Below are 12,825 nucleotides of genomic sequence, written 5' to 3' on the forward strand. Positions count from 1 at the left end.
ATTTTGTAATTGGTTTATCGTATGAATTGCTATGACAACTGCGTGATTGATATATACATGGCCAAAACGATGGGCTTGCTGACTGAACAAAAATAAATAAATAAAAAATAAAACAAGGCTCTGGGACTGTCCCGTTTAAACGGAGATGTCTGGTCACCCTAATCAAAGGTAAACTACACCTGAAATGTACTAATTCTTAACTTCTTGAGAAAGTACCACTGGTGGTAAGCATACCCTTAGAAAAATGTGATTCATTGCCATGACGACAATATAAATATGCAGATGTACACATTGTAAAGAGTTTAGAAGTTCTAGAAGTATGCGTCCAGTCCAGCGTGGCTGGCGCACATGACACAAGTTTTCTGAAAACGACTCGCATGTGTTTACACTTGCAAACTGCCTTCGAGGCACAAAAGCAAGCATTTCCCGTGACATCTTTTCCTGTGACGCCGAGCTCCACCTTCCTTAAGCTGGCGCTTAAGCGAAATAATGCCGACAACGTGGCTATAATATTGCATATGCGTGCAACCCGGGCCTCTTCCTGTCCCTCCGTGTGGGCCTAGGAAAGCAAAAGAGCGGTCAGGACGAGAGAGGTCTCAAACCGTCGGAATACCGGAGGAGCTGACAGGTATGCGCATATTGGAATTTGCACGTCAGCACGCACACCTGCGAGGAAAACACCCGCTGAGCCTACTGGCTCACATGTGTCGGACTGACAGGGACTGGGGAACTTTTTTTTTTTTGTTTTTTTTGTGGACATTATGTGGGCAGGTTGGATGACCCTCTGGACCAATGGTGTGGAGAAGACGGCCTTACATAGGAGGCAGGCGGGGCCTCGCCGGAATAAAACTCCTGAGTGGGGTGTGTCTCCAAAAAGTTTGTCGGCAGTCAAACTGTAAAGAGCAGCAGCCTTTCTTTTTTTTTTAAAGGGGGAGAACGTTTACAGCCTGGTGGAACTTCGACAGGACTCCAAAGCCTCGGACCACTGAGAGCAGGGATGGCGGTTCAAGGAGGGTTCCTGGTTGAGAAGACCTTTTTACATTCTTATTTGTTTGCCAGTTTGTTAAGCTGTTGTTTTGTAGTCGCTCACATCTCCTTATCACTTTTCCAGCCCAGCTATTGATTCTGTATCCGTTGGACGGAGAACTGATAAGGGCATGTGCATGACATTACCACCAGAGAGACAACATCGGGTCCTAATTTGGTCACCAGAACCGCTTTGCACTAATAAGATGCTTAAAATGTTTGGACGAGTAAGCCAGAAAGGGTTTTTCAAACTGAGGATTGGGTCCTAAAAGCGAGTTGTTGCTATTCTGTAAAAACGTGATCAGCAAAAGCAGTTTCTTGGCTTAACTCATTCACTGCCATTGACGGCTATAGACGTCAAAAATCCGTTTGAACTATTTCTATTAGTTTTCCACTTTTGTTAATAAGAGTATGAAAACCTTAAAAAAAATATTGTACATTTAGAACCGATATAAAATTTGTGATTAATCGTGAGTTAATTATTGAAGTCATGTGATTAATTAGATTTTTTTTTTTTATTATTAATCACATGACTTTACTAGTTAACTCACGATGAATCACTCATTTTATATCTGTTTAAATGCACAATTTAAAAAAATCGAGGTTTTCATACTTAGAAATAGTTCAAATGAATTTTTGACGTCTATAGCCGTCAATGGCAGTGAATGAGTTAATCAATGCCCTTTGTACAATGCATGCAGTGTAACTACAGTGCTCGTCTGCTCTTTTAACTGTCATTGAAATTGCTTGCATTTTTGTTGTAAAATGAGTTGAAGGGGGAATATTAACTGAAGCAAAAAAATAATAATTCCCTTCAGGCAGCTCAGGGCACACCTGGTGCTTTGCTCATATTTGTCCAAAAATGCCAGTGAAACCAAAAACAGATCATACTCACAAAGGTCATACATGTACTTTATTTTGCAAATGCGCTTCTTTAGACATCTGTGGCACCAAATGGAGCACGCTGACATGATAAAACACGACCGGCGTGACACCTAATGCGACTATAACTGTGCACTGGGTGCGGGTGATGCAATTCGTAAAGTGGAGTGCACGAATTAGGTGAGTCATATTAACGCGAGCTGCAAAACGCCGGCTTGCGTGTTTAGGTGTTTTTCTGTGCAGTCTTTGCATAGTTGTGTTCTTTTAATGAGCGTGCATCTCATAGTTTGCCCGGTGTGCAAGAGCGAGCATGTTAAAAATGTGCAAATTCACACTGGGCGAGTTGACTGACGTGAGATTTTAACTCTTATTTCATGTGCTTTTTTTTTGTAATTGTCATAAAAGCGGCGGGGAGTTTATTTTAGAGGTGTCCAAAGTCCGGCCTAGGGGACATTTGTGTCCAGTAAGTTACACAATTTTTATGGGCTTTATTTTCTATTATTTATTTAATTAAATGGTGCAGCACATCAGGTCAGAACAGTAGGCCTACTCCAACACACCTGATTCCTATAATCAGATCATCAGCAAGTTGATAACAATCCTGATCTCTAGAATCTGATGCGTTGTTTAGAGCAGAGGTTTTCCATGCCTCCCACAGCCAACACAGGTGATTCATATCATCAGCTAATCAGCAATCTCTGGAGAAGGCTGATAACGATCGCCACCTGTGTTGGCTGTGGGAGACATGGAAAACAGGCTGGATACCGGTCCCTGAGGACCAGGGTTGGGGACCTCTGGTTTAGAGGACGGAAACATTTCAAGCCTGGCTCCGCCCCTCGAGGACCAGGAGTGGGAAAAAAAAATAAAAAAAATAAATAGCTAAAATAAATATATGTATTTATACATATATTTAAAAATATATAATTATTATTATTATTATAGTTAAAAAATAAGAAAACACTTTTTGGCACTTTTTAAAAATCATGATTGTAAAAAAAAAAAAAAAAAACTTTTTACTTTTTTTTTTTTTTTTAAGTTGAATGGCACAAGATACTATGTTATGAGAAATAACTTTAAATGTGCCCTGTGATTAGCTGAAGACCAGATCAAGATGTACACAGCCTCTCGCAGAATAGACTAGAATAGAATGCCTTTGTATGGTGCAGTTCAATAAAATTGACAAAGTTTGTATTTACAGATTTAAAAAAATACAAGATAATAAACAGTACACTAATAAATAATTAATGTTTTGATAATTGAAGTACCAGTTTCCAAACTCTGTCGGGGCCCAAAAACTGGTCTTAAATTAATCTGTCAAGAGAAAAATCCTGTTGTCACGTTGCCACCATTTTTTTGGGCTAATAAAAAAACGTTTGTTGGACTAAATTAATCTCTGTTGTGTTATCATAACATCCATTTATTTGCCAAAGCGCTTGCCTCAATTAGGTTTACGGGTGTACTGGAGCCTATTCCGGCTGACTTTGGGTGAGAGGTAGGGGTACAACCCTGGACTGGTCAGCAGTCATACATTCACACTCTGGACAATTTAGAGTCTCCAATGATCCTTATGTGCATGTTTTTGGATTGTGGGCGTGAGAAGAAGCCAGAGAAAATGCACACAAGCGAGGGGAGACCATAATCACCCCAAGTAAGTTCAATAAAAGTTTTTGTTGATACAAAGACAATTGTGTTTATTTCAAAATTTGGAGCCAGCAAATTGTCATTACGAGGCCATCGCATCTTTAAAACAATATAAAATGCTTTAGCGTGTGTGAACCGGCTGGATGGCGAGCATTGGTGCAAAACACAAGTCCAATTTTTACTGACCTATTTTATATATACGATATATCTTATCCAAGTGTACATAATTAATTGAACTCCGTATCATTAAGAGTGGGCAGCACGGTGGCTGACTGGTTAGCACGTCCGCCTCCCAGTGCAGAGGACGTGAGATCGAGTCCGGGCTTCGGCCTTCCTGGGTGGAGTTTGCATGTTCTCCCCGTGCTTGCGTGGGTTTTCACCGGGTACTCCGGTTTCCTCCCACATTCCAAAGACATGCATGGCAGGTTAATTGAACACTCCAAAATTGTCCCTAGGTGTGATTGTGAGAGTGGTTGTTCGTCTCTGTGTGCCCTGCGATTGGCTGGCAACCAGTTCAGGGTGTACCCCGCCTACTGCCCGAAGCCAGCTGGGATAGGCTCCAGCACCCCCGTGACCCTAGTGAGGAAAAGCGGCCAAGAAAATGGATAGATGGATGGATGGATCATTAAGAGTGTGTTCCTAGCTTTTGTACATCATGTTGTTGAAACTCAAAGTTTGCAAATACATGATGAAAAAAAGATGTACACAGACCACTGCTCAAATGTAGGGTTTTGTGATTTTAAAAAAAGAAGAAGGAAAAAAAGGGCATTTCAAAAGGGTTGTGTAGACTTCCTTAATATATCAAATGTCACAAAATCACATGGAAAAAAAAAATCACAGGAATGACAATAAAAATGTATTGTGAGAATTAAGTCTCAATTGTATGGGGGGGGGTATTAAATGAGTTGTTTTTTTCCAACTATAAAATAAAAATCAAATTAGGTTTTTAATTTTTGTCATTTCATGAATTCATTCTTCAAAAAAAAAAATTACGTTAAGCTTTTTTTTTCTTATAATATTGTGCAAAGTTTCTTATATTATTTTGTTATTGCATGTTTAGAAATGAAAATTTGTTAAAATATTTTCCTAACAACATAAAACTGAATATTTTGAGTAACTTTTTACTGCCAAATTATATTACTTTCTCTTCAAATAAAATGACTTGTTTCTTTCTCATACAGACTTAATTTTTTTTAAATAATATTTAAACTTAAATAATTCCATGAGTTTATTTTCCATTATTTGATTTCCAATGTGACTCTAATAATTTCACAGATGCATGACAGAATGTTTATAGTGCAAAGTTTATGGGTCAGTTCACAGCGGCACATGATTAAAAACTCTGGCAACTGTGCATTGGCCTGAGCGCGCGGCCGGATTTCTGACCTCAGACCGGGCCGACCAGGTTCGAGCTGAGGGCCCACAGTCGCTTGGCTGCGCCATCATCCATGGCTGCTGGGGCGAGAGTCTTGGGGGCGCAGTCGCTGTTTTCAACACAGGGAGACGACTAATTACTTACACCAACATCCAGTATGACCTCATTAGCTTGCTATGTTACCGTGACAATTAACTCTTAACTCTATTGGTTTAATATTTTTGATGTATTCATTTATGGGGATATCATTAAAAATCTAATATCACTATCATATGAATAACCTTTACCAGATAGTCATCACTTGCCTGTAGTAGAGGCCACTAACATTGGCCAGACTCTCGTCCACGGCACAGAAGATTGAGGTCTGAGCTCCTTCCCGGGGTGTTTTGATCATCATCAGGAAAGGTATGAGGAGCGGATTCTTCCACAGGGCCGCTGGGACGAGGTGACGGCCCAGCTCGGTACGGACGACGCCGGGGTGGAGGCAGTAAGCGTTCACGCCGGTGCCTTAAATGATGGGAATCCATCTTTGTTAGAGCAAAAATAAAACACCACCGAAGAAGTGGACGTTTATTTTAGCGCACCTTTCAGCCTGACAGCCAGTTCCCTGCAGAAGAGCACATTGGCCAGCTTGCTTTGGCGATAGCTCACGTCAGGTCGGTAGTCGAGATCCAAGTTGATGTCGTCGAAGTGGATGTGGCCTGAGAGAAGACTTTCTTTTAGCACATTGTAACCAAAGATGTAATGTAGTAGAATTTTTACTGGAGACTATAAACATTTGGGTTTGACATAAAAAAGACATTAAGAACAACATTTCAGCTTCTTTTTTTTCCCACTCAGACATTAATAGTGTTTTTTTGTTTGCAGTGGAAAACCATTTATTGATTAGCAAAAAAATTGGAACATAATTTAAAACAGATTAAAGTCATTAACTCATTCAATGCCATTGACGGCTATAGACGTCAAAAATTCATTTAAACTTAGTTTTAACATTTTTTTCCACTTTTGTTAACAAGAGTATGAAAACCTAGTTTTTTTTAAAATTGTATTAGAACAGATATAAAATCTGTGATTAATCGTGAGTTAACTAGTAAAGTCATGCGATTAATTACGATTAAAAATTTTAATCGCCTGACGCCCCTAATTTTTAATAATCTTTTCCTTATTAAAAAAAAAAAGATTATTAAAAATTAAAAAAATATATATAAAAAAGAAAAAGAAAAGACCATTAAAAATTAGGGGCATCGGGCAATAAAAATGTGTAATTGTAATTAATCGCATGACTTCACTAGTTAACTCACGATTAATCACACATTTTTATATCTGTTAAGTTTTCATACTCTTGTTAACAAAAATGGAAAAATGTGTTAAATTAATAAGAAATAGTTACAATGAATTTTGACGTCTATAGCTGTCAATGGCAGTGAATGAGTTAAGATTCACTGTTGAGATTGCAAAAAATAAAAAATAAAAATATTACCCTTCTCATGCGCCACGCTGGAGACAATAACAATTCGACTCGGTGCGGACTTCTTCAGCATATCAGTGAGAAGGTTGGTGAGCAGGAAGTGTCCCAGGTGGTTGACGCCAAACTGCATTTCGAAGCCTTCGTCTGTCTTCCACTTTGGGCACATCATGACACCTGGGAAATAAACAGGAAACACTCAGTGGACTCCAAGTACTGTTCCACTCTCCTCCTGTAGGTGGCGGTATTGTGTATTAAATAAAACTGGAAAACTGACAGAACAATGACAGAAGAGGGCATCATGTTGTTACCCAGTTTGACAAACTGCTAGCGTTAGCCTAGCGACCCAGTGTTAGCTTGTCGTTGTAGCCCATAAGAATTGGTGCGTGCAGAGTCTACTATTCAAGTTATTTATTTGTTGTAGCCATAGTTTAATTAAATATTTTACCCTCGGAGTAGGGAATTCTTAGGAAACAAACCTGCATTGTTAATGAGGATGTCTAAGCGGTCCTCGTTAATTATAACGTCTCTGGCCAAGTCTTTGACAGACTGCAAGGAGGCCAGGTCAAGTTTCTTCACCACCACGTTGCCGCTGCCACTCTGCTGGCGGATGTACTCAGCCGCCATGTAGGCTTTGGTCAAGTCCCTGCAAGCAAGGATGACTCTGGCTCCTTGGAGAAAAAAAAGGAGAAATCAAAATACATTTAAATTCAAGAACAGATTGTAATCCCTCACCTCGTTGCGCCAGATCCAGTGCTGTCTCCTTCCCAATGCCTGTGTTGGCACCCGTGATCAGCACCGTTTTGCCATCCAACCTGGCCTTGCTCCGACACACTCCGCCCGCCAGCCACCTGCGCAAGGCCAGCAGGCTTGCCCCTGGAAGAGGAAAAACATACCGTTAAAGGGTACAGTAATGTTTGTATGCACTTGAATAGCTGTCAAAACATTTTGGGGATTTTGTAGTATATTTAAGGCGTCAATTATTCAAGACTATACCTGCAGTAGGGCTATCTCTCACAAATTGCAGGGGTACACTGTACCCTGCTTTCGACGTTCCGTTGTATTTTTACACAAAATATTAAACTTTGGACAATCAAAGGTGACTCTTGTTAAAGGAAAATAAAGCAATGATATGGCAATGATGTCACAACAGTCAGAAGATCAGATCGGTTACCGTTCTGATGTCACCTCTTTTAACAACAACCATCTGTCCGCTTTGTCTACTTCCACATTAACAGAAATGGTCGAAAAGGCAGTAAGCAATGTTGTCACTGTTGTAGTAAAACATAATTTCCCTACACAAATAAAAGTGCAGACACTGTGATGCCTTGTGGTGTCCACAATGCTGCTCACAGCTCTGCGTGGTATGTGGGGATTGCTATGATGTGCTGTGATGTATATCGCCCAACAGTTTGCTCTCAGGGGGATTTCTAACACATTTTTGCAGTTATTAAAAAAAAAAAAAAATTTAAATTAACGTTTTTGGTCTTTGTTTCATGCTTCTGCTCGCTTCAAACCGAGACACCAGTTAATTACATTCTTTCTTCTATTTTGCCTCACTCGCGTTGACGATCACAATGGAAACACAATTAATAAACATTGATCAACAAACAAAAATCTGTTTTACCAGCAACAACTGCAACGGTGATGCCGACGGCGTGCGTCTCAACGAACCCTTTCGCTGTCTGGACGCAGTGTTGCATTTTGACTTTTTGTTTGTTTTTGTTTTTAAACTAGCAATTAATTCATTTAAGTTTGAAAAGACGATCCTTGGCAACACTCCTGACACACACTCATTAGATCACTACCTGGGACAAGACGCGATCTAGCTTTAGAGGCTACAAACTTGACGTGATACTTTTATAAACATTGGCACGAAGCGGAAATGACGTATTTAAACAGCTTTTTTTTGTTTTGTTTATTTTTACAAGTTGTTTCAGGAAGCTGAACATTATAGCTTTTTTTGGTATACTTTATTGATTTTTACCTTTGGGATCATGGTATTTTTTGCTCAATTTCTACATTTTAAGAGCGAATAATTAAGCTCAAATGGGACACGTTCGAAAATAGTATCTTGCGGCGCTTTAACTGTCCTTTTATTTTATTCATCTTCGTTTCCTTTTCCGGTTTCATCGTAATTTTATTATTCACCTCAATTTCATTTTCCCCAACATACAACTGTATGTATGAACGCGCTATTTGAAGCTAAAAGGAAAATATAAAAAAAAAATCTATATTTAAAAATAATAAATCGAAACCCGGAAGTGTCGGGCCGCCGTGCCACGTCACAGGTAACCGTCAAGTGGTCGTTGTCATCACAAACTAGTTCATGCGTCCCTTGTTACTGTGACAATGCAACTGCTGGAACCGCTGTGCTGTATTATTCTCCACGTTTTCGTGGTGTTTGCCACCGAGTTCACGTTTGAGCTCCCCGATAACGAGCAAATGTGTTTCTACCAGGAGGTGGAGACGGGTTACAAGTTTGACATAGATTACCAAGTAAGTGTTGAAAGCTGCACCATCTGCTCGCAGCAATAAAGCTGCCTTGTAGTTAATCATTTTGTTATATTTGTGTATTCATCAACGTACACGTCTGTATTTTGGGCAGATGTTAATTCAAACGCGTGACTACACTTCTTTAGTTACTTTTGTTGGTTTGTTATCTTAACAGCTGTCGATGTGATTGGTCTTCGTTTTACGACGGAGCGATGAACGCGAATGTGTAAGTCGGAACGCGCCGTCATAGTAAATTAAAAACTATTGTAGGCCATAAAATGCATAAATAATGATTACGTGGTAAATGATCGTGCCTTCTAGTCAAGTTGCAATTACAGTGCCTATTTGTATGCAAAATAGTTAGACCATAAATTTAAAATCTTCAATGGGTGGTGGTAATCGAGTTTGCTTTCTTTTGGCGCATGACGACGTATCGTCATAAAGCTGCGCTGACGCAGTAGTAAAGACACGATTTGAATTAAAAACACTAACTTCAAAATGTAAACAAATAAACTAGTTCTTAACCAGGTCATTGTGCGGTAACGTCAAAGCCTTGTATGTTGTAACCCTCAAAATGGCTTCTGTTTTCTTCCTTTGAAAAGGTGATGTCAGGAGGCAACTACGACGTGGACTGTTTTGTGGCGGACCCCAACGATGGCATCTTGTACACTGAACAAAAGAAACAATACGACAGCTTCTCCCACACTGCCGCCATGAGGGGCGTCTACCGCGTCTGCTTCAACAACAAATTCTCCACCTTTTCACACAAATACATCTATCTGGATTTCCGCTACGGTGACGAGAATCCTCTCCTGTCCAGCATGACCAGAACCACGGCGCTGACTCAGGTCCAAGACCGTTTCAACGTCATGGGCATCGAGATTGTTCACAAGAACATATTTTAATACCGGTGTATCAAAACTAATAGCGAAATGCGTTTTTATTCACAGTTGGAATCAACATGCGTGTCCATCCACGAGATCCTGAAGGTGATCAGCGAGTCGCAGACCTGGTACCGGCTCAGGGAAGCGCACGACCGCAACAGGGCGGACCACATCAACAGCTGCGTCAGTCTCTGGTCCATCGCCGAAACAATCACGGTGTTCCTCCTCAGCCTAGGTCAAGTAATGTTTCTCAAGAGCTACTTCAAGGATAAGTAAAGCACAGCGGGCGATGGCGTTATGCTCAAGAATTTCCACAATAATAAAGGCTTGATGGCAACCGTCACTTAGTTCACGTTTCCTCCAGCATTTTTTTTTTGTCCCCTCGCTGTCTTAACACGTTTTGTTTTGCTGGAAAGAGATACCACTCAGACTTGATTAAGATTAAATTGTTAGATAGGTAATTTATTTTCATGCGTTTGTTCACAGTACAACACTGAGAAATTTGAACTACCCAGGTTGCCTTATGTAAAATCAACTCAAATGACGCTTAACTCATTCACTGCCATTGACGGCTATAGTCGTCTAAAATTCATTTGAACTATTTAATATTTAACCTTTCTTTTCCATTTTTGTTAAGAGTATGAAAACCTAGAATTTGTTTGGGGAGGTATTAGAACAGATATAAAATTTGTGATTAATCGTGAGTTAAGTAGTTTAGTCATGCAATTAATTACGATTAAAAATTGTAATCACCTGACGCCCCTAATTTTTAAATAATCTTTTCTTTAAAAAAAAAAAAGATTAAAAATAAAAAAAAAATCTATATATTTTTTTAAAGAAAATATTCTTAAAATTTAGGGGCATCAGGCGACTAAAATTTGCAATCGTAATTAATCGCATGACTTTACTAGTTAACTCATGATTAATCACAAATTTTATATGTTCTAAATGTACAAAAAAAAAAATAGGTTTTCATACTCTTAACAAAAATGGAAAAGAAATGTTAAATATAAATAGTTAAAATTAATTTTAGACGACTATACCTGTCAATGGCAGTGAATGAGTTAAGGATCTTTTAGTGTTGGTCCTAATGTATGTGGGGAAAGTTGTTACGAGTTGTAAAATACTGTATACATTTCTACCTTGCTTTTTCTATACAATTAAATTTTTGTACTTTTTGCCTATGGAGAATACAATCCATATCATGCTTTCATGCCTACCCTCCTAAAGAATTACCATAAGCCAATGTTACACAAGGGAAAATGTGAAATAAAAATGATACCAATGACTTTTTTTTTGTCATTATGCTGGTCAACATATAATTGCTAAGAGATCTCGTTAATAAATATCTGATTTACGTTTAACATAAAAAGAGAGGCTTCATCAATCTCATTGTCATTCTGTGTCACGTGTGGATTTGATGGACAAAAGACGTAAAGGCATATACTCACCTCAAAATTCCTGTTTGAACAACCCATGACATAACGGCCAGTGGTGTCCAAACTCGGTCGTGCAGGTTTTGGGTGTTTCCCTGCTCCAACGCACCTGTTTCCAATAAACAGGATACTTATTTGGATTATGCAGAGCTTGCTGATGAACTTCAGGCGTGTTAAGAGAATGGAAACATCCAAAACCTGCAGGACTGCAGCCCTCGAGGACCGACTTTGAATACCACCGTTTTAGGCATTAACTTGATCTTGAAGGTCTGGAGGAAGTGCTAAGCACAAATACTGATAAAACGGGAAATGAAAGTCACAAACATAATAAAATAAAAACAGCACATAAAAAAGGTAGACAACAAATGAAAAACACGATTGAAGATGGGGGGAAAAAAAACATTGTAACTTGTGTGGACCTATCTCTAATGTTGAAATATGTATAAAAATGGCTTAAACCTTGCTTCAATCCACTACAGCACATTGTGTTAAGTAAATCAAAACCGAGGGTGCAATAGCAGATATGTCCACAAGATGGAGCAATGTGTGATTGAAGCACTGATCTGAATACTGTTTATGACTGGATAGCCGATAGCTCATACACCGTGAAAGCCTTGAAGCGACAGGGCGGCCATCTTGCTCCTCCTATCTCGCGAGCAGAATACTGTACTACAAACTAGACGGTACACTCCAGATTAGACATACTACTATAGGAGCGTTGTCACTATTTTTTAACAAGTAAAAAAAAAAAAAAAAGTGGGCAGTATGCGCTGCGTTAAAGACCCTCTTTTTCTTTTATCGCTCAATTCTTTGGACCCCAAAATTAGATTTGGCAGAAGCATCTTTTTTTAATTACTTATAATTCTTTAATACAAATATACACGTTTCCTCCTGTAAACATTATTAAGCATATCATTTATACATGTATTTAAGGCAAGTTATAAAATGTCTGAAGTCCTCTTGTTTGTTTAACAAATGTTAAAACATAAATCATGCTGTTTCTACTAAGTACGGTTTCAAATGTTCTCCAATTACGATACTGTAAATATAGTATCGTATACCGAGAAACGTTTCTCGGGAGGAGCAATATGGCGGCCTCGCGGCTTCAAAAGTCTTAGCCTATCGGCTATCCAGTCATATATTCAGATCAGTGGATTGAATAAAACTTTATATGTATGAGAGTTTTATCATATATTTTTGTAGAAGTTTGTGTATTTGTCTCCTTTTGTTTTGTATTATTGTTTGTTCAATACAAAAAAAGATCAGTGGATTGAAGCCAATTTGAAGGAGAGCAGACTTTTTGTTGGGGGGGATAAAACTGACTTGTGGAACACCGCTTCAAAAGGACATTTTACTTTTCAAAAAGTACTTCTCCAAAGAGTTTGGCGTTTTCCAAACTCAGCTTTTTGCTAAATTGAAATGTTATGTGCATCCTTTCAATTCAAGCACACTACTGGGATATTAGTGGTTATTGGTTAAGTAGCTATTTAACTCATCAATATCATACTGTTTACCCTGCTCCCGAAACAGCTACATGTACCGGTATATTGATTTTTTATTTATTTTCAAACAGTTTTCACCGTCCGTTCATCTGCCCATACAGTAAAGTAAATGTGATGA

The 12,825-nt window shown here is 38.9% G+C and overlaps 2 protein-coding genes across 2 annotated transcripts; one reads left to right on the plus strand and one right to left on the minus strand.

The window, feature by feature from the left end:
* Nucleotides 1-1,920: 1,920 nt before the first annotated feature.
* On the minus strand, nucleotides 1,921-8,262 carry LOC144050028 (retinol dehydrogenase 13). The gene is made up of 7 exons (XM_077562879.1): nucleotides 8,017-8,262; nucleotides 7,125-7,265; nucleotides 6,869-7,060; nucleotides 6,405-6,566; nucleotides 5,509-5,625; nucleotides 5,230-5,431; nucleotides 1,921-5,033 (listed from the first exon to the last, which is right to left on the minus strand). Exons 1-7 carry the CDS (start codon nucleotides 8,090-8,092, stop codon nucleotides 4,937-4,939), a joined length of 987 nt encoding a protein of 328 aa, XP_077419005.1. The 5' UTR covers nucleotides 8,093-8,262; the 3' UTR covers nucleotides 1,921-4,936.
* Nucleotides 8,263-8,659: 397 nt separating this feature from the next.
* Nucleotides 8,660-11,057, plus strand: tmed3 (transmembrane p24 trafficking protein 3). Its single transcript, XM_077562881.1, has 3 exons — nucleotides 8,660-8,888; nucleotides 9,488-9,733; nucleotides 9,836-11,057. Exons 1-3 carry the CDS (start codon nucleotides 8,742-8,744, stop codon nucleotides 10,043-10,045), a joined length of 603 nt encoding a protein of 200 aa, XP_077419007.1. The 5' UTR covers nucleotides 8,660-8,741; the 3' UTR covers nucleotides 10,046-11,057.
* Nucleotides 11,058-12,825: the final 1,768 nt, after the last annotated feature.

Source organism: Vanacampus margaritifer, chromosome 4 (assembly GCF_051991255.1).
Source record: "Vanacampus margaritifer isolate UIUO_Vmar chromosome 4, RoL_Vmar_1.0, whole genome shotgun sequence".
In the NCBI taxonomy this organism is placed as follows: Eukaryota; Metazoa; Chordata; class Actinopteri; order Syngnathiformes; family Syngnathidae; genus Vanacampus; species Vanacampus margaritifer.

Bases quoted from the DNA above. Each gene is read 5' to 3' on its own strand.
- tmed3 (XM_077562881.1), top strand. From the start codon at position 8,742: ATGCAACTGCTGGAACCGCTGTGCTGTATTATTCTCCACGTTTTCGTG. The intron at 8,889-9,487 runs GTAAGTGTTGAA...TCCTTTGAAAAG, and splicing joins AGTTTGACATAGATTACCAA to GTGATGTCAGGAGGCAACTA. The intron at 9,734-9,835 runs GTCCAAGACCGT...TTTTATTCACAG, and splicing joins GAACCACGGCGCTGACTCAG to TTGGAATCAACATGCGTGTC.
- LOC144050028 (XM_077562879.1), bottom strand. From the start codon at position 8,092: ATGCAACACTGCGTCCAGACAGCGAAAGGGTTCGTTGAGACGCACGCC. The intron at 7,061-7,124 runs GTGAGGGATTAC...TTTTTCTCCAAG, and splicing joins ACTGGATCTGGCGCAACGAG to GAGCCAGAGTCATCCTTGCT. The intron at 6,567-6,868 runs GTTTGTTTCCTA...TTTATTTCCCAG, and splicing joins CATCCTCATTAACAATGCAG to GTGTCATGATGTGCCCAAAG.